The following is a 15,980-nucleotide window of genomic DNA, read 5'->3' as shown; positions in this document are numbered from 1 at the left end:
CAAGGCAGAACTGCTCATCTGGTAAGTTTAATGACACCAGTAAAATAATGTAAACTCACCCACTGCTAAAAAGCATGTTTAGTTTCTGAGTTGTGGCAAGATCTTTAAAGCCATTGGACACTTTCGGAACAGAAAAAAAATTAAAAGTTCACAGATTTACAAATAACTTACAGGGTTTACAGAAGGTAATGGTGAAAGACTTCTCTTCAAATATTATTCCATGAAATGCTTTACTTTTTGAGAAAACAATATCAATTTTCGATACAAAAATTTTCAGATTTATTTTAAACACATGTCATGACACGACGGAACGTGCGGAAACTAGGGTGGGTTTTCCCGTTATTTTCTCTCGACTCTGATGACCGATTGAGCCTAAATTTTCACAGGTTTGTTATTTTATGTATATAAAGTTGTGATACACGAAGTGTGGGCCTTGGACAATACTGTTTACCGAAAGTGTCCAATGGCTTTAATGGAGCTTTCCTGTAGCAAGTTGTCACTGAATAAATTGAGGTTTTCTGTGTTGACTTTCAGACCGAAGGGAATGTTGGTCAGAAAGACTCCCAAGTCAGCGACCTACAGTTACAGCTAGACATGTTACAGCAGCAGTATGACCAAGAGAGCGTCAGTAATGATGAACTACGAGCACAGATACAAGAGAAACAGTCTCAGATAGAGGAACAGCAGCGCCAACTTGCTGACCGGTAAGACAGGCATTATATTCTTCCTAATTGAAGGATTTGGGTACTTTTTGTAACACAAAACATAATGTCCACAGATTAGCATTGAACCAAATAATTTTTCGTCTCAGTGAGACGACAATTATTTTGCATGTAAAAACGTATAAACAGTTATGGTAAAATTTAATAACTGGTTAATACGTTTCACATGCTAAAACCGAGACTAAAACAGTTTTCGTTACATTGTTTTACTCAATTCTATAAAAAAAAAATACAGCACCTCAGCAAGTAATATTATAAGGGAAGCTTTCTACTATCATTATCTTACAACTGTTAATGTTGGTGGACATTGTGTTTTGTGTTACAAAAAGTACCCAGACCCTTTAAGTCTGAGTTCCGATTTTTGGGGGAAAATCAGAAAAGTTGTGATTAAATAGTCTGAAAAATATGTTAAGAGCCTAAACCATGTGTACATATAAGGTTAAGCCTTGTGCTCTGTAACGTTTTCCTACTTTTTTCAAAGGACTAAATAATCATGCCTTGTAAGATTTGAAGACAACATTAAAACAAGACTGTAAGACAGGTTTTCAAATAAGATATCAGTAAGTATGTGGAATCAGCACAGAAACAAGAGAGCAGGAAAGATCTAAAGACATTCTTAAGATAAGATTGTAAGACGGGTTTTCAAAATAAGAATATTAAGTCAACCCATCAACTGTGAAACATTTCACTTTGAGTATTCTATCGGTGTTAAACCATTCCATTGTTTGATTGATCTGATCTTTAGGCAAGACAAGAACGCTGAACTTGAAGAGTCCCTTCAGAAGCAAAAAGACGACACAGAGAGACTGGAAGGCGAGAGAACAGACCTTATGGCCAAGGTAAGAATTGTCAAGTTTCTTTGTTATTATTATTATTATTATTATTTATTCGACCAAAACAACACAAAATGTACAAAAATATGTATAACAACAGCACAAAATAATAAATATGTACAAAATTACATGAAAGCAAACACAAGAAATACATCAAACAACAACTTAAAACAACTTAAAAGGGCCAATACAACATTAATACAACTAACCGAAGATGTACCAAAATTCAAAAACCAAACAAAAGAAACGGCTACATGTATGTGGGTCAGAGGCTGCAAAAGTAGAATGAACCACTATTACCCGCAGGTATGCAGCCCCGCACATAGCCAACAAAGGACAGTGACAGGACGCGGCAGACAATGAAAAGTATACAAAACTACAAAAGACTAATACTTAACTGTACACTACACTACATTGCATGTGTTATTTGACTTCAGTAAGGTCAATTCACACAAGAATGGCAGATGGTACCAACAAAGGAAAGTGTTGCAATTGTTATGCAGTAGGACTTGGGTACCTTCACAAAACTAGTCATAACTTGTGAATTGACAAACTTTTCCACAGTTGATTTTCCTACTGGCAATAAATCCCCAAGCAGTCCATTTTACTCTTAAGAGACCAGTCATTTCTGTATCATCATAAAACGCTCAGATAATTGTTAAAATTATTCATATCTTTAACCAAATTTGACCACAATTTCTTACACAAAATGTTAACAGAAATATTATAAAACAGAACATTTTAATTTTGTGTTTAGAAATTGGAAAACCATGTTAACATACTACACATACAATGTTTTGCACTAAGCTTAGGGAACCTGAGATAAAGATCTGAATATATATGGGTCATTCCGTGTCAAATCATCACGCCATCTGGTCTCAATCTCACAGATTTTCTTTAAATTTGCTGAACTAGTTTGTTGAATTAGTTTGTTGTTATGGTGAACAAACGAAAGGTCAAAAGTTCAACGACCTCTAACGAACGCTCAAATTAGGGTTTCTGAGTTTTCTCGTAGGACCAAACTAATTCTGCAGACTTAAAGAAAATCCGTGAGATTGACCCCGGATGACGTGATGATTTGACACGGATTGACCCATATGTCATGTATGCGGTTTTCCCTGCTGACACCAAGCACCTGGGGCAACTTACTTTCTGGTGTAGCAACCATCAGGTTGTTTGATTCTAGAACATTCCATGCTTTGCACCCGTAAAGTAGTATTACTGTATGAAAAATGCTGTGACAAACAGTATCCATACAATTGTGCCACGGAGTAGTCTTGACTGAAATTAATTTAATGTGGATGTAGGGATTTAAAAGAAATACTGAATTGTTTTGTTTCAGATTGAAGCTGGGGAGGGTGCGTCAACAGCCATACAACAACTCAAGCAAGAAAATGTAGGTTAAGATGTACATAATTAGCTGCTAATGCCTTTATTCATGTACGTGTTTATGTGTTTTGTGCTGTCATTTTACCTTTGAGAAAGACTCTGCTAGCCTCAAAACCTCAGGCCATTAACTACATTTTTTTTATTTAGTGTGATCTTGGTTGGAATTAATCCAATTATTTTCCGATTTATATATCAATCCTTTCCCTTGTTTTTAAACCTTGTTGTTACAAATTTCTGTTTGCTGACAAAATATGTTTGAATTGTACAGGAAAGTCTCCAGAACCAGCTGTCCTCTCTCCAGCTCAACAAAGACAAACAAACTGAAGAACACAAGTCGGCAGTGGAGGAACTTCATAAGCAACTCCAACAGGTAGAAATGAATTCAATGATTGACTAGTTCCAAGTCCAATTTCATAGAGCTGCTTAAGCACAAAATACTCCTTTAAAAATGTCTGCTAAGCACAAATGGGCACGGAACCAGTCACAAACTATTGCCCTTTTCGAAACCACGGCTTCGACTTTGGATTCGGCTTCAGGCTTCTTCCTCTCATCTGAAGCCCGAGCGCGTATGCGCAAAACAACCGTAGAGCCAAGCTATCCTGAGCCGATTCCAAAACCGGAAATGGGCCTATGTACACAATTTAAAAGAAATTCTATAAAATTGACTCAAGGTGGGACGTAAAGCCAATAGTCCTGTGTGTTGTGAATGCAGGTATAAGAACCAAGTGCACTTATCGTTAAGAGAAGGGGTTTTCCCCGGTGTTCCTGGTTTGATTGGCTGCACAATGTGCCAAAGCACCTTGTAAACTGTTACATGGTGCTATGTTAAGAAGTAGCTCCACATATACAGTGTATGCCTTGTAGGAAAATACTGACAGCGCACAACGACCCCAAGGGGATATGCGCTATAAGAACATTTAATTAGTATTATCACTATTATTATTTTTTTTGTTTAACCCAATTTACAGGGTAAACTTCAGTCAACTAATATCACCCAACAAAATGAAAGATCTGAGAGTAACTTGAAGGACGCGAGGACTAAACTGGCTGCTTCACAAGAGAGACTGGCTAGTCTTGAAGCGGAGCTCAAAACCAAGGTCAGTCAAAACAAATATTGCGTTGATTCCTTCCAAAGGTGCTGTGGAGTACTTCCTGAATTTGTTATATTTTTTATCCAGCAGACGTCAAGCAGATGGTGTTTTTCCCATCGACTAACTACCATTTTATATTTTGTTTATTCCGTTTGTGGTAACACTATGTATATATCAACTTTGCTGTATTTATTTTGTTTTTAGAGAACTTGCCTTGCTTTATATTCTATTATAACACACTTCTTGCTTGTTCTGTATTCTGGTTGGCTGAAACACGGCCACGATGAACTAATAGTGATCGCGCGTGCATGTTTGCGGGAACTAGTTCCCGAGCGGGCACTAGTCTATGAAAATAGTGCCCGGTTCCTCGCCCTCTCTTGACTTGAATCAAGAACAGCAGCTACAAAACTTCCTTTTTTTCCCCCAGATTTCTGTTCTTATTTCACATTAAAGACAAAAACACATAAAACACATATTGACTGGCATAATTCAGTAACTAGTGAACATGTACGTCTACTCCCCCTCGGCCTGTAAGTGACCAGAAGAGGGGCCTATTTCCCTCGGCCTTCGGCCTCAGGAAATAGGTTGCTCCTCTGGTTACTCAAAGTCCCTCGGGGGAATAGACGTACACTAGTTACCTCATTGCCAGTCAATATGTGTATACTGTCGCAAATTAAATATTGTTTTGAGGGGAGACTGCTTGGTTCTGAAAAGAACTGTCCTGGTCATAAATTACTACAGGCAGGACAGTTCTTTCCAGAGATTTGACCTGAGGATTATATCCTGCTACAATGCATTTAATGTTTGTACACTACTCACCACAATTAAAGACACTGGACACTTTTGGTAATTGTCAAAGCCAGTATTCTCACTTGGTGTATCCCAACATATGCATAACATAACAAATCTGTGTAAATTTTGTCTCAATTGGTCATCAAAGCTGCAAGAAAATATTTAAAGAAAAAGCACTGTTGTTGCACAAATTTGTGTGCTTTCAGATGCCTAATAAAAGGCTTCAGGTCCGAAGTTATATTATTTGAGTGCAAAATTACCTCTTTCTCAAAAACTACATTACTTCAGAGGGAGCTGTTTCTAACAATGCGTTCAGCACCTTAAATGCTCATTTGAAACTTTCTTTTCAGGAGGAGGTAATCCTTGCTATGGAGTCATCTATGGCCACACAGCGTACAGATCTTGAGAGCCATCTGAGAACAACCCAAGCTGGGCTGGAGGATAAATCACAAGAACTTAACAAGACACAAGAGCAACTGCAAAAGGTGACACTATTTTTGTTTCTACTCCTCACAACACACACAAAGGGTTAACATGCTGGCACTTTGCTCAATTGGTAGAGCGCTGGCATGTTAAACCTGAGGTCGTTTTTTTAAATCACTTTTAAAAAAAATTCAGACCCAAATTAGTTTCAAATTCAAGCATAATAAAAAACAAATACAAATATGCTCACTCATCAGGTAACCCACAAAAACTGTATTACAAAAAGCTTGTTGCGGTTATTTTTGTTGTTGCTGAGATTACCCCAGACCCACACTTTTTAAAAGTCCTCGCCACCAAGGAATAGAACAATGTAAACCCCCACCCCCCCCCTCCTTCAAGGGAAAGTGACCGTGTAAATTTGTAATAATTTTGTTTCGAACAAAGAAAATCTACTGCAGTAGGACCTTTTTAAACCACAAATTATTGCATTTGTTCAGTAAGTTTTATTACTTGATCACTGTGGGTTTGTTTAGGGTTTTAAAATGCTAAGTTTTCTTAGTGGTATTGTTATTATTATTTCATAACTGGCTGTCTCTTTGGTCTGTATTGTCAGGTCCAAAGTGAGTTATCGACCACCAAAGAGCAACTGTCTCAGTTAGACGTCAAGAGTGTATCCCTCCAGGAGCAGCTGACAACATCAAAACATCAATATTCGATGCTTCAGAATGATCTACAAGACAAGGTAAAAAATTACATGGGATTTGACGCAGTGCATTGTGAGGTATCAATTTATATTTGGTATGCGGTAACACCTTGTGTGTATCTACTTGCCAGGTTGATTATGTTCTTTTGAGAACTGTCATGCTTTGTATTCTACTGTCGCGGAGTGGATTTTTTAGCATTTAGGCGACTCCTCAGTTCTAAAAGGAACTGTTCTGCTTATGTAGCTACTACCTAGGCGGAATGTAGAATATAGGCCGGGACTTTTTCTTTAGGGCTACTGGTATGATTTTGCTTTTCCCCTTGCACACAATTTTTCTACAAGTACGAGCAAACGTTTACAATGCAGACATGTGACAAATATGCAAATTAGGTCTTGCAGAAAAACAAAATACTTGGCGCTTTTATACACCCCAATAATTTGTACACGTATGATAAATTTGCAGTGATAAATTTGCAGTAAAAATATCATTATAATTATTGTTATATAAGAACCCAGTGTGTGGTATTTACTTTAGCAATGTTTGTATTCATTACAATAGATGAGCCAGTTGGGTCTGTTGGAGGTCAGCAAGAAAGAATCAGAAACACATCTTACTGGTCAAGTTCAATCCTTGCAAGACAAGCTTAATGCTAAAGAAGAGACGCTGAAGAAGGTGTCGCTTGATTATCAGCAGGTACGTGAAAGCTATATCATTAGCAGTAAAATGCTCAACAACTCTCCGCTGAGCAGAAATGAGCAGGATACCAGTCACAAATGAGACATTTGACATGGTAGTTTTGCTGGTAACCTTATTCTGGTAAGCATAAATTTGTTGTGCTTAGCATCTTTTTGTGCTCAAGCAGCTCTACGAAAGTGGGCCCAGATTGCTGAAATTCCTTGTGTACGGCATTGCCATTGCAGCCAATTGCCATACATGTAGCTTGGCCGAAGTCACTTGAATCAGGCGTGGCATAAAATGCAGAAAATATGAATGGCCACCATATTGCCTGCATGGAAATGTCAAATGTACATTGGCTACAAGAGGGTTGTCAGTCAAACTTAAATCCAACTTGCAATATTTGGGACTTTTTCCATAATAAAAATTGCTTTTGCCAGGGAGCGATGAGAAACTTACTCGAACTTGACAATGACAACTTTGCGATTATTCTGTTTCTGTTTCTTTCTAGACAAAAGAACAGAATGCGTCAGCAGTCAAAAGTCTACAAGATAATCTAGAATCCACCAGGAGTAGTCTTGAAGAAACCAAGTCTCAGATGCAACAGGAGGTTAGTTCAAAGCGTTTAAGGTTATCTTGAATCCACCAGCAGTATTCTTACATGGAATATGAACTCAACTTTAATGAAGTCTATATTTTCTAAGATCGCACCTGATATACATTCTTTAAAGACGCTAGACACATTTGGTAATTGTCAAAGACCAGTATTCTCATTTGCTGGTGTTTCCCTACATTTATGCATAAAATAACAAATTTGTAAAAATTGTGACTAAAAAAAAACACTGTTATTGCACAAATGTATGTGTGTTCAGATGCATGAGAAAAGGCTTCAGTCCTGAAGTATTTCATTATTTGAGTGAGAAATTACCTCTTTCTCAAAAACTACGTTACTTCAGAGGGAGCCGTTTCTCACAATATTCTATACTATCAACAGCTCTCTTCATTGCTTGTTACCAAGTAAGTTTTCATGCTAACAATTATTTTTAGTATTTACCAATAGTGTCCAGTGCCTTTAGAGCAGCTTTAAAACTTAAAAAATATTAGGGCTTTTATAAACTGATAAGTGATGCTGGCTTCAATGCAATGTTTATTTATTTATTTATTTATTTTTAGGTCCAAAGCATTGAGAAACAGAGGGATACCTTCCAAGAATCTTTATCTGCTACACAAGAAAGCCTTCGTGGAAAAGAGAAAGAGTTGACTCAACTTCAAAAACAAAAGGTATAGGAACAGAACAAAAGGTAGAAGAACAAAAGGTAGACGAACAAAAGGTAGAAGAACAAACGGTAGAATTACAAAAGATAGAAGAACAAAAGTTAGAAGAGCAAATGGTAGAAGAACAAAAGTTAGAAGAACAAAAGGTAGACGAACAAAAGGTAAAGGAGCAATTAGTAGATTAACAAAAGGTAGAAGAATAAAAGGTAGACGAACAAAAGGTAGAAGAACAAATGGTAGAAGAACAAAAGGTAGAAGAACAAAAGTTAGAAGAACAAAAGTTAGAAGAACAAATGGTAAAAGAACAAAAGGTAGAAGAACAAAAGTTAGAAGAGCAAAGCATAGCAGAACAACGGGTTAAAGAGCAAAATATTTTGAAGAACATAAGGTCTGTATTGGACAGACCCTACAGTTTTGCAGACATGTTCTTTGCACAAAGTAAACATTTCACTGTCTGTGTTTTCTTTAGAGTGATGTTATGGTGCAAGCTGCTGAGCGTGTTGAGAAGCTATCAGCTGATCTTAAGAATACACAATCCGATCTGAACCAAGCCAAGGTGAGATATCATTGGATATAATTAACACATGGAAATGATGGATGCAAAACATTGTACCTTAGATTTGTTTGTTGTTAGATCTTGCGCCAAAAAGGCTCATGTAGAAATGGTGTATCTTGGCGCAATGGGGACTGTGTTAGTTAGTAAGACACTGCTCTAGAATTGCAAGGGTCATGGGTTCAAATCCCACTTCAGTAATATGGCTGTAATTTTTTTTTCACAGGGCTTAGGAAAGTACTGAGTAAATGGGTTAATCCAAAATAAATACTTCTAACAATGATCTTGATATAACAGGCTAGCTTAGCAAAAAGGATACAGACTGAGAAGGAGCAAGCGGAACGCATCAAGACTCTTGAAGAAGAGAAGACTAAGATACAAGATGAGTTTAGTGTGGAGCAAGACGTTGTCGCTACATTGCAGACTCAGATCACAGATCAGGAAAAGCAAATAGCTCAAAAGGTAAGCTGAGGTGTGTCGTGGCCTAGCAGTTAAGACCACTGGACTCAAGCTCCGATGTTTCTGATTAGCAGAATGTGGTTTTGAGTCCCAGTTGTGACACTTTTGTCCTTAAGCAAGACAATTTGCGCTTCGTCCTTCAGATGGAACGTAATGCAGTTGGTTTCATTTGTAAAGGTTTGATTGGCAGCATATTGGGCCTAACTGTCCAGAGAAACTCAATCTTCTGTACCTAACATATCTTGGTGATCATGATTGCAACTACTGCATTGCACTTCTTCCTTGTAGGATGATCAATATCAGAAGTTAGAGAAGCAACTCAAAGGCAAAGAAGAGCAACAAAAGGGATTACAAAGGAAGATAGAGGTAAGAAAGTGTTCATTGCCCGTTAGGATACATGACAGTAGGCTGTGCAAGTTTGGCATGTAGCTGAACATTGATAGGTTTGTTAAAGTGCGTGAGTTCAATTCCTTCACACTTTAAAGCAACAGTTATGGGGATAAAAGTGGTCCCAAATATGTTTGATTGGGCGCAAGACTTGCACGGTCTTTTCCAAGTCTACTCCAAGCAAAGAGGGGTATATCTACATCTAGTAAGGTTTGCAATAACAACTTGTGTATAAATCTGTTCGAAAGTTGTGAAGCTTCTGAAAAGAACCTTTGGTAAAACAACTCAACATTATTTTGAAATAAAGGAAAAAACAGCAAGATTTTCGGGACAGTCAAGTAAAATCGGTTGTACATTCTAAATTAATTATTTTTTGTGAAATTGTTTTACTAATTTCTCAAAAACTACAGCACCCAAGGTAGTAACATATTAAGGGAAGCATTCAACCTTCATTATCTTTAAACCGTGTAAGTGTAATGTAAATCTGTGAATGCTTGTACCCGTGCTTTGTTTTGTACAAAAAGTAACCAAACCCTTTAATAACTTTGTATATAGTAAGTTAATATCTTTGTTTTTTCCACATTAATGTTTATAGGTTTTGGAGCAGGAAGTTGCCAAATCATGTGACCAGTGCCGTAATTACGAAACACAAGTTGTCAAACTACAAGCTCAAGTCAAGGTAATAAAGCAAAGCGTCTTTAGTTTAACCAATCGAAGCCGGGATCATTTTTTCTCTCCCACCCTGACGAGACTACTGTCTCAAAATTGCCGGAATAATTTTTCTGTGAGAGTACGGCTGGCACATGGAAACTATCACTTACCAAAGCTTGGAGAACAAAGATTCTGTTTGAAGCATCAGAATGTTTTGTATCTCTTCGCCGTGAATTGCAAACTCAATACACTGCCTGTCAATTGGATCATATGATTGGAACCAAGGATTGAATCTTACTTCGCCTAGATGTACCTCCATTAAGCAAAAATAGATGGATTGCACAAAAGCGTCATCGACCGCCATATTTGATGTTTAAAAATGGAAAAGTGTATGCCCTGCGCACAACTCCCAGCCAGTGCACGCTAACCCTTACCTTCTGCTTATTTTGTTTTTATGAAAACCAAGGATGGCCAAGAGAAGAGTGAAGCTCTCCATACAGAGTTGGAAAATCTTCACCTCACTTTGAGCAAGACCGAAGAGGAGTTAGACAAAGTCAAAGGAAGTGAAGCATCGTTAATGAGCAGTGTAGAAGGACTACAAGAAGTGAGTATATGGCATCTTCATGCATGTATGTTTCAGCCACAGTCTGATGGGAGGCCCAATTTCATAAAGCTGTTAAGTACACACGTTTACTAACCACTTGAAAAACTTGATGTGGGGTTCTAGGCATTGCATGGTGAGGTATCAATTTTGTAATTGATTTGAGGTTACACGATATGTGTATCTAACTTGCCAGGTAGATTTATCTTCTTTGGAGAACTTGTCTTTCCATTTTCTACTAATACCGCAAAGGCAATTGTTTGGAATTCAGGAGACTTTTCAGTTCTATAAAGAACTGTCCTGCTTTGTCTGGGGCGGAAGAGAAAAAATTGGCAGGGACGTCTACTTTAGCTTAAGTGGATCGAGCGGACTTCTCTATGTGAACTTCACTATCGCGAAGCGAATTCTTACTTGGTCTCAATGTTTAGATTAGCTTGCTCTAGACATTGTCACTATTGGCTTTCATGGAAAATCTCTGTTAACAGATTAAGGTTACCATCCAGAAAAAATAACTTGTGTCAGGTGGGAATCATAAAATATTGATGCAGCATTCTAAGTTGTTCCATTTTTTTCTTGACAGGTGAAAGTGGTGCTTGATGCTCGAGTAGCTGAACTTGACCAGGAACTGAAGGTGGAGGCTGATAGATACCGTTCACTGAAACAAGATGAGGTTTGTAGGATCACACTTCATTTTATTTCTATGTTTTCTTTCATTCATGTAAATCATTTTGATGTTTTATATTTTTATATTTTTATATGTAATTGTACATAAATATTTACATATATGAATTTTGTAGGGGAGATGGCCTTAGCTTTTGATCTAAACCAGATCTTCGTCAGATGCATAAACAAGTACAAATAAAACGTATCCATTTATATATAATAAAAAAAGAGGAGCAAAGGATGAAGGGAAGGTTTTCAGAAAAAGCGGGAAATTATAGCCAATCAAAGTTACCAATTTATAAACAATTGATCTGTTTTTTTTTCTTTAATTGGTTTTTCTTTAAATTGGTCTGTATCTGCTTAATATTTTTAACCTCTGTGAAGCGCCTCGGGACCCTTTGGGGTAAAGGGCGCTATAAAAGCTGTTTATAATTATTATTATTTTATGGAATTTTCCATGTTCACCTCGTTGAACGGAACATTCCATTTTTCAACTTGTGAAATTACTCTCCCCACAATCCTTCACTTTATTAGTATCTAACAAAAAGACACCTTGTCTTTACAGGCCTTGAAGAAAGCAGAATTTGAGAAGTTAGAAACCTTGAAGGGTGAGGTTGAGGAATCCAATGCTTCACTGACCGACCAGGTGACTGAATTACACACAGCATTAAAACAAGAAAAAGAGGACAGTGCAAAGGTATGTTAATCAAGGGATCAATACAATTTATAATTACCATTGTTAATATTTTTAAAGTAAATATTGAACACAGGCATGATATTCTTACTACTTTAATCTTAGTGCAGATATTTTTGGCCTTGAGAAAAAAATGAAAAGTGTTATCTGATTTGCAAAAACTGCGTCTTATCTTCTGATGTGCCTTATCTGATATCGATTGAGTTCATTGTGATGACCACTGTAAAATATGCTGTAAAGTAATACCTTTATTTCTCCCAGGGTAATTCAACTTGTTATAATTTTTTTTCAAATAAAACCTGCAATGTTCATGTTGTGTAGTTCTAACAAGCTTAGACGAAACATACCGACCAAGAACAAAATCACTACCATGCTGCTGCCTGCAATAATGATAATAATGTTTGTCGCAATCTTTGAAGATGTAATTTTTTGACATTCAGGCAGGTTGCAAACTAAGGGTTCCGCATCCTATCCGCCAAGCACCTTATCCACATGAAATTATGGTACATAGACACAGTAGACATGCCAGAACGTTGCATTTTCACAAATTTCTCAGCATTTATTATAAATTTTTCAGAAAAAAATACATTTTTGCAGAATAATAGTTAATTTAACAAGCTCCCTCTTCACATCTGTGATTCATCCTCGGTCAGCTCATTCAAGACTCAGTTAAAAACACATCCTTTCAGCGTTTTGAAACGCCTGTGGAAAGCGCTATACAAATATTATTTATTTATTATTATTATTATTTACTCCAGGAACAAGCTGCAGTTCAGGAGGCCAAGCAACTCCTGATTAAACAGAAGTTAGACTTGCAGTCACAACTCATGGATAAAGAGACAGCATTAAACAAAGCTGAAGCCGAGCATGCAGAAACTAAAGAAGTGGCTCATAAAGTACAGACAATGCTCAGAGATGAGTCTGCAGCACTGCAGAATAAATTGGTAAGTCATAAAGAAGTGGCTCATAAAGTACATACAATGCTTAGAGTTGAGTCTGCAGCACTGCAGAATAAACTTGTAAGTCATGAAGAAGTGGCTCATAACGTACAAACAATGCTCAGAGATGAGTCTGCAGCTCTGCAGAATAAACTGGTAAGTCATAAAGAAGTAGCTTCTAAAGTACAAACAATGCTCAGAGATGAGTCTGCAGCACTGCAGAATAAACTGGTAGGTCATTAAGAAGTAGTCAAATACAGTCAATTTCTCTTTCTTCAGCCGAAAATTGAATTAAAATTATCCATCATTGGTTTGCAGTAACACCATGTGTGTATCTACCTACCAGGTAGAGTTTGTTCTTTAGAGAACTGTCTTGCTATATATTCTACTACCATGGAGTAGATTTATCAGATTGTTCGGCGACTTCTCAGTTCTGAAAAGGACTGTCCTGCTTTTTTATTTCTACCTGGGCGGAAGGTAGAAAATCAGCTGGGACTACTACTTTAGCTTATATACGTGTGTGATTGTTATTAACTGTACTACCGCGGATTCAGTTCTTAAATTGGTCTGAACGTTTTCAACTAGCTTGCTCTAGTCATCGTCAGGAGACTGTGAGTCAGTTTCCCTTGTGTTTTATAACTTGATATCTTTAATATTTGACGATAGGCTTCAGAGGAACAAGCCAAAGCCGACCTGCAGAACCAGAAAGAAGACATCGAGCAACGCTCCAGTTTGCAACTCAGCGCTCTGAATGAAAACCTGAGTACGATACGTAGTGATCTGCTTCAATCCGATACTAGAAGACAGGAACTGGAGAAAGTTGTGGATGAACTCAGAGGAGAGATTGCCGGTGGGTAGTTGTTCAGAAGAATTTTTTTTTTTCATTCTTGTTACAAAAATTCCATCATTCCATCAAAATGCCCGGCCAATCAAAATTTGTTTTAAAATAAACTTGAAAACCCATCTAATGTATGAATTCCTCAGTTAAGATGTAGTGTATTTCACAGTCTTGTATAAATAACGTTGTTTAAGTATATTTAATTATGTTTATTTATCTGCGATTTCTGTTACTTATGTACTCTCTCTATTCATGTATTTCCACTACACTGCGTATGTTACACTTAGTAACCTGTTCAAGTTTGTTGTGTTGTCATTTAGCCTCTTGAGAAAGACTCTGCTAGGATCGAAACGTCAGGCCATCAACTATTTTTTGCATTTATACCATCGGTCATTTTGGTTGGTAAATTGTTTGCAACAGCTAATTCTATTTTCTCATGATGTTTAATCTACCTTGTTAGTTGCCTTGAGCATCCCTCAGGGTGGATATGTGCGCATTATAAATGTTGTTATTATTTATTATTTATTATCAGGCATGTTATTTCTAAGGTTTTCAAAGCTGCCATACTCTCCATGGTTCTGCAAACAAATGTCAAAATCTTCCTGATCATGGAAACTCTTCCATATTATGTTGAAGTAATTCTAATTATCTCCCTGATTGTTGTATTATGTTTGGTTTGCGGTAACACCATGTGTGTATCTACTTGCCAGGTAGAGTTTTTTCTTTAGAGAACTGTCTTGCTTTATATTCTACTACCGCGGAGTAGATTTATTGGATTGTTCGAGAGACTTCCTGACTGTTGTTCCAAATCTCCCTGATTGCAAGACGCAAATATTGGCAGCCATGGGTTTTTGCCATGGGAAGTAAAGCAGTCACCAAATGGAGAAAGAAATAGTCCGCATTGTGTCAAAGCCTGTAGTTTTGTGGTTTTATTTCTGCTGAAGCCCAGAGCCAGTAAACCTCCTCAATTGATTTGAAGATTCTCTTGTTTTGATTTTAAAGCCTTATATTATTTTACCCTTCCATGTATTTGTGACCTTCAGAACAGAGAATGCAGGCCTGGAATTACACGCAGGGCCTTCATTGCCCCTGGTCTTGGGCCTTGGTGCCCTTTGTAAATACCCCAAAGGAAATAAACCTATAAGATATTGGCTTTTGGTGGTTATCCTTGGATAATTTTGTGCAGTTTTTTGTAAACATGTTTTGTATATTTTTAATGCTACTTCATACATTTAGCTTTGGTAAAAATCCTCTCACTGTATTTTATTTTGTTGTAATGTGTAGTGAAGACACTGCTCTTTACAAAAGCAAACTGTCTATTTACTTATAGCAAGCTTTCCAGTTTTCGCCCGGAGTAAGCATTGTACATCTATTTTTGTCTATTGTACCGCAAAAGTAATTTAGATTAGAATGTATTCATATACTACTTGTATTATAACGCATTATTACAGTATGTTATTTTTGGACAAAAGTTTTAATGTATCTTAATCAGATCTAACGCAACTAAACTGTGGTTTTCCTTATTTCAGTGCTGGAAGCTACCATTCAAAATAATCAAGATGAAAGGAGAACCCTTCTTGAAAGGTAAGTTTTTTGTTGTTCTTTTTTTAATTTTGAGGGTATACAATGTACAAAGCAATATACTGACCATTACTGGTTCTCTATTGCTTTGCCCTTCAAAGGGTTTAAAAGCCAAAAAAGAACCCAGTACATTTATCAAAGAAAAGAAGGGGTTCACCCCTGTGTTTTCTGGCTCAGTTGGCAGTTCCATGCGCACCACTGACCCATGAGATGACCCCTGAGAAGGGGTCAATCAGGGATCATACTGACACCTGAGAAGAGGTGTTGGTGCAGAAAGCCATCAAGACAAAACCAGTAATCACAAGAGTTTGTTTTAATAGCCTCTGTATTTAATGACTTTCCTCAATGTATTCTCTCCACAGATGTCTAGCTAGCGAGGGAGATGCTGAGAAACTGCAAACCAAGGTGGTACAGCTCAAACGCAAACTAGAGGACGCTCAAGCTGCCATGCATGAACTCGGACGAGAGAACCAGAACTTACAAATAGTTCAGTCCAGACAGATGACTCGCAAATGGGCTGATGATCAAGAGGTCAAGAACTGCATGGGATGTGAAAAGGCTTTCTCGGTGACTGTCAGGAGGGTAGGTAGACTTTACTTGATTTGATTTGATTTGATTTGAATTTATTTGGATAAAACACAGCAAGAACATACAGTAGCAGGAGGATAACAATGGAAATAAATAAACAAAAGTAGAAAACACGAATGAAGA

At 37.3% G+C, this 15,980-nt stretch overlaps 1 protein-coding gene across 1 annotated transcript in view; it reads left to right on the top strand.

Moving 5' to 3' along the window:
* LOC139951461 (uncharacterized) overlaps nucleotides 1-15,980 on the top strand; it is a 41,333-nt gene that overhangs the window by 22,217 nt on the left and 3,136 nt on the right. The window contains exons 16-36 of the mRNA XM_071950372.1: nucleotides 535-704; nucleotides 1,468-1,561; nucleotides 2,898-2,951; nucleotides 3,213-3,314; nucleotides 3,913-4,041; nucleotides 5,178-5,312; nucleotides 5,864-5,992; nucleotides 6,513-6,647; nucleotides 7,141-7,239; nucleotides 7,803-7,910; nucleotides 8,374-8,460; nucleotides 8,755-8,919; nucleotides 9,205-9,282; nucleotides 9,899-9,982; nucleotides 10,421-10,558; nucleotides 11,136-11,225; nucleotides 11,784-11,915; nucleotides 12,671-12,856; nucleotides 13,517-13,700; nucleotides 15,218-15,272; nucleotides 15,632-15,851. Of these exons, the coding sequence (XP_071806473.1) occupies nucleotides 535-704; nucleotides 1,468-1,561; nucleotides 2,898-2,951; nucleotides 3,213-3,314; nucleotides 3,913-4,041; nucleotides 5,178-5,312; nucleotides 5,864-5,992; nucleotides 6,513-6,647; nucleotides 7,141-7,239; nucleotides 7,803-7,910; nucleotides 8,374-8,460; nucleotides 8,755-8,919; nucleotides 9,205-9,282; nucleotides 9,899-9,982; nucleotides 10,421-10,558; nucleotides 11,136-11,225; nucleotides 11,784-11,915; nucleotides 12,671-12,856; nucleotides 13,517-13,700; nucleotides 15,218-15,272; nucleotides 15,632-15,851 (2,574 nt within the window). The remainder of the gene's footprint in view (nucleotides 1-534; nucleotides 705-1,467; nucleotides 1,562-2,897; nucleotides 2,952-3,212; nucleotides 3,315-3,912; nucleotides 4,042-5,177; nucleotides 5,313-5,863; nucleotides 5,993-6,512; nucleotides 6,648-7,140; nucleotides 7,240-7,802; nucleotides 7,911-8,373; nucleotides 8,461-8,754; nucleotides 8,920-9,204; nucleotides 9,283-9,898; nucleotides 9,983-10,420; nucleotides 10,559-11,135; nucleotides 11,226-11,783; nucleotides 11,916-12,670; nucleotides 12,857-13,516; nucleotides 13,701-15,217; nucleotides 15,273-15,631; nucleotides 15,852-15,980) is intronic.

This window comes from Asterias amurensis, chromosome 2, assembly GCF_032118995.1.
Source record: "Asterias amurensis chromosome 2, ASM3211899v1".
In the NCBI taxonomy this organism is placed as follows: domain Eukaryota; kingdom Metazoa; phylum Echinodermata; class Asteroidea; order Forcipulatida; family Asteriidae; genus Asterias; species Asterias amurensis.
The sequence above is the reverse complement of the archived record's forward strand: the minus strand, read 5'-3'. Positions and strand labels throughout refer to the sequence as shown.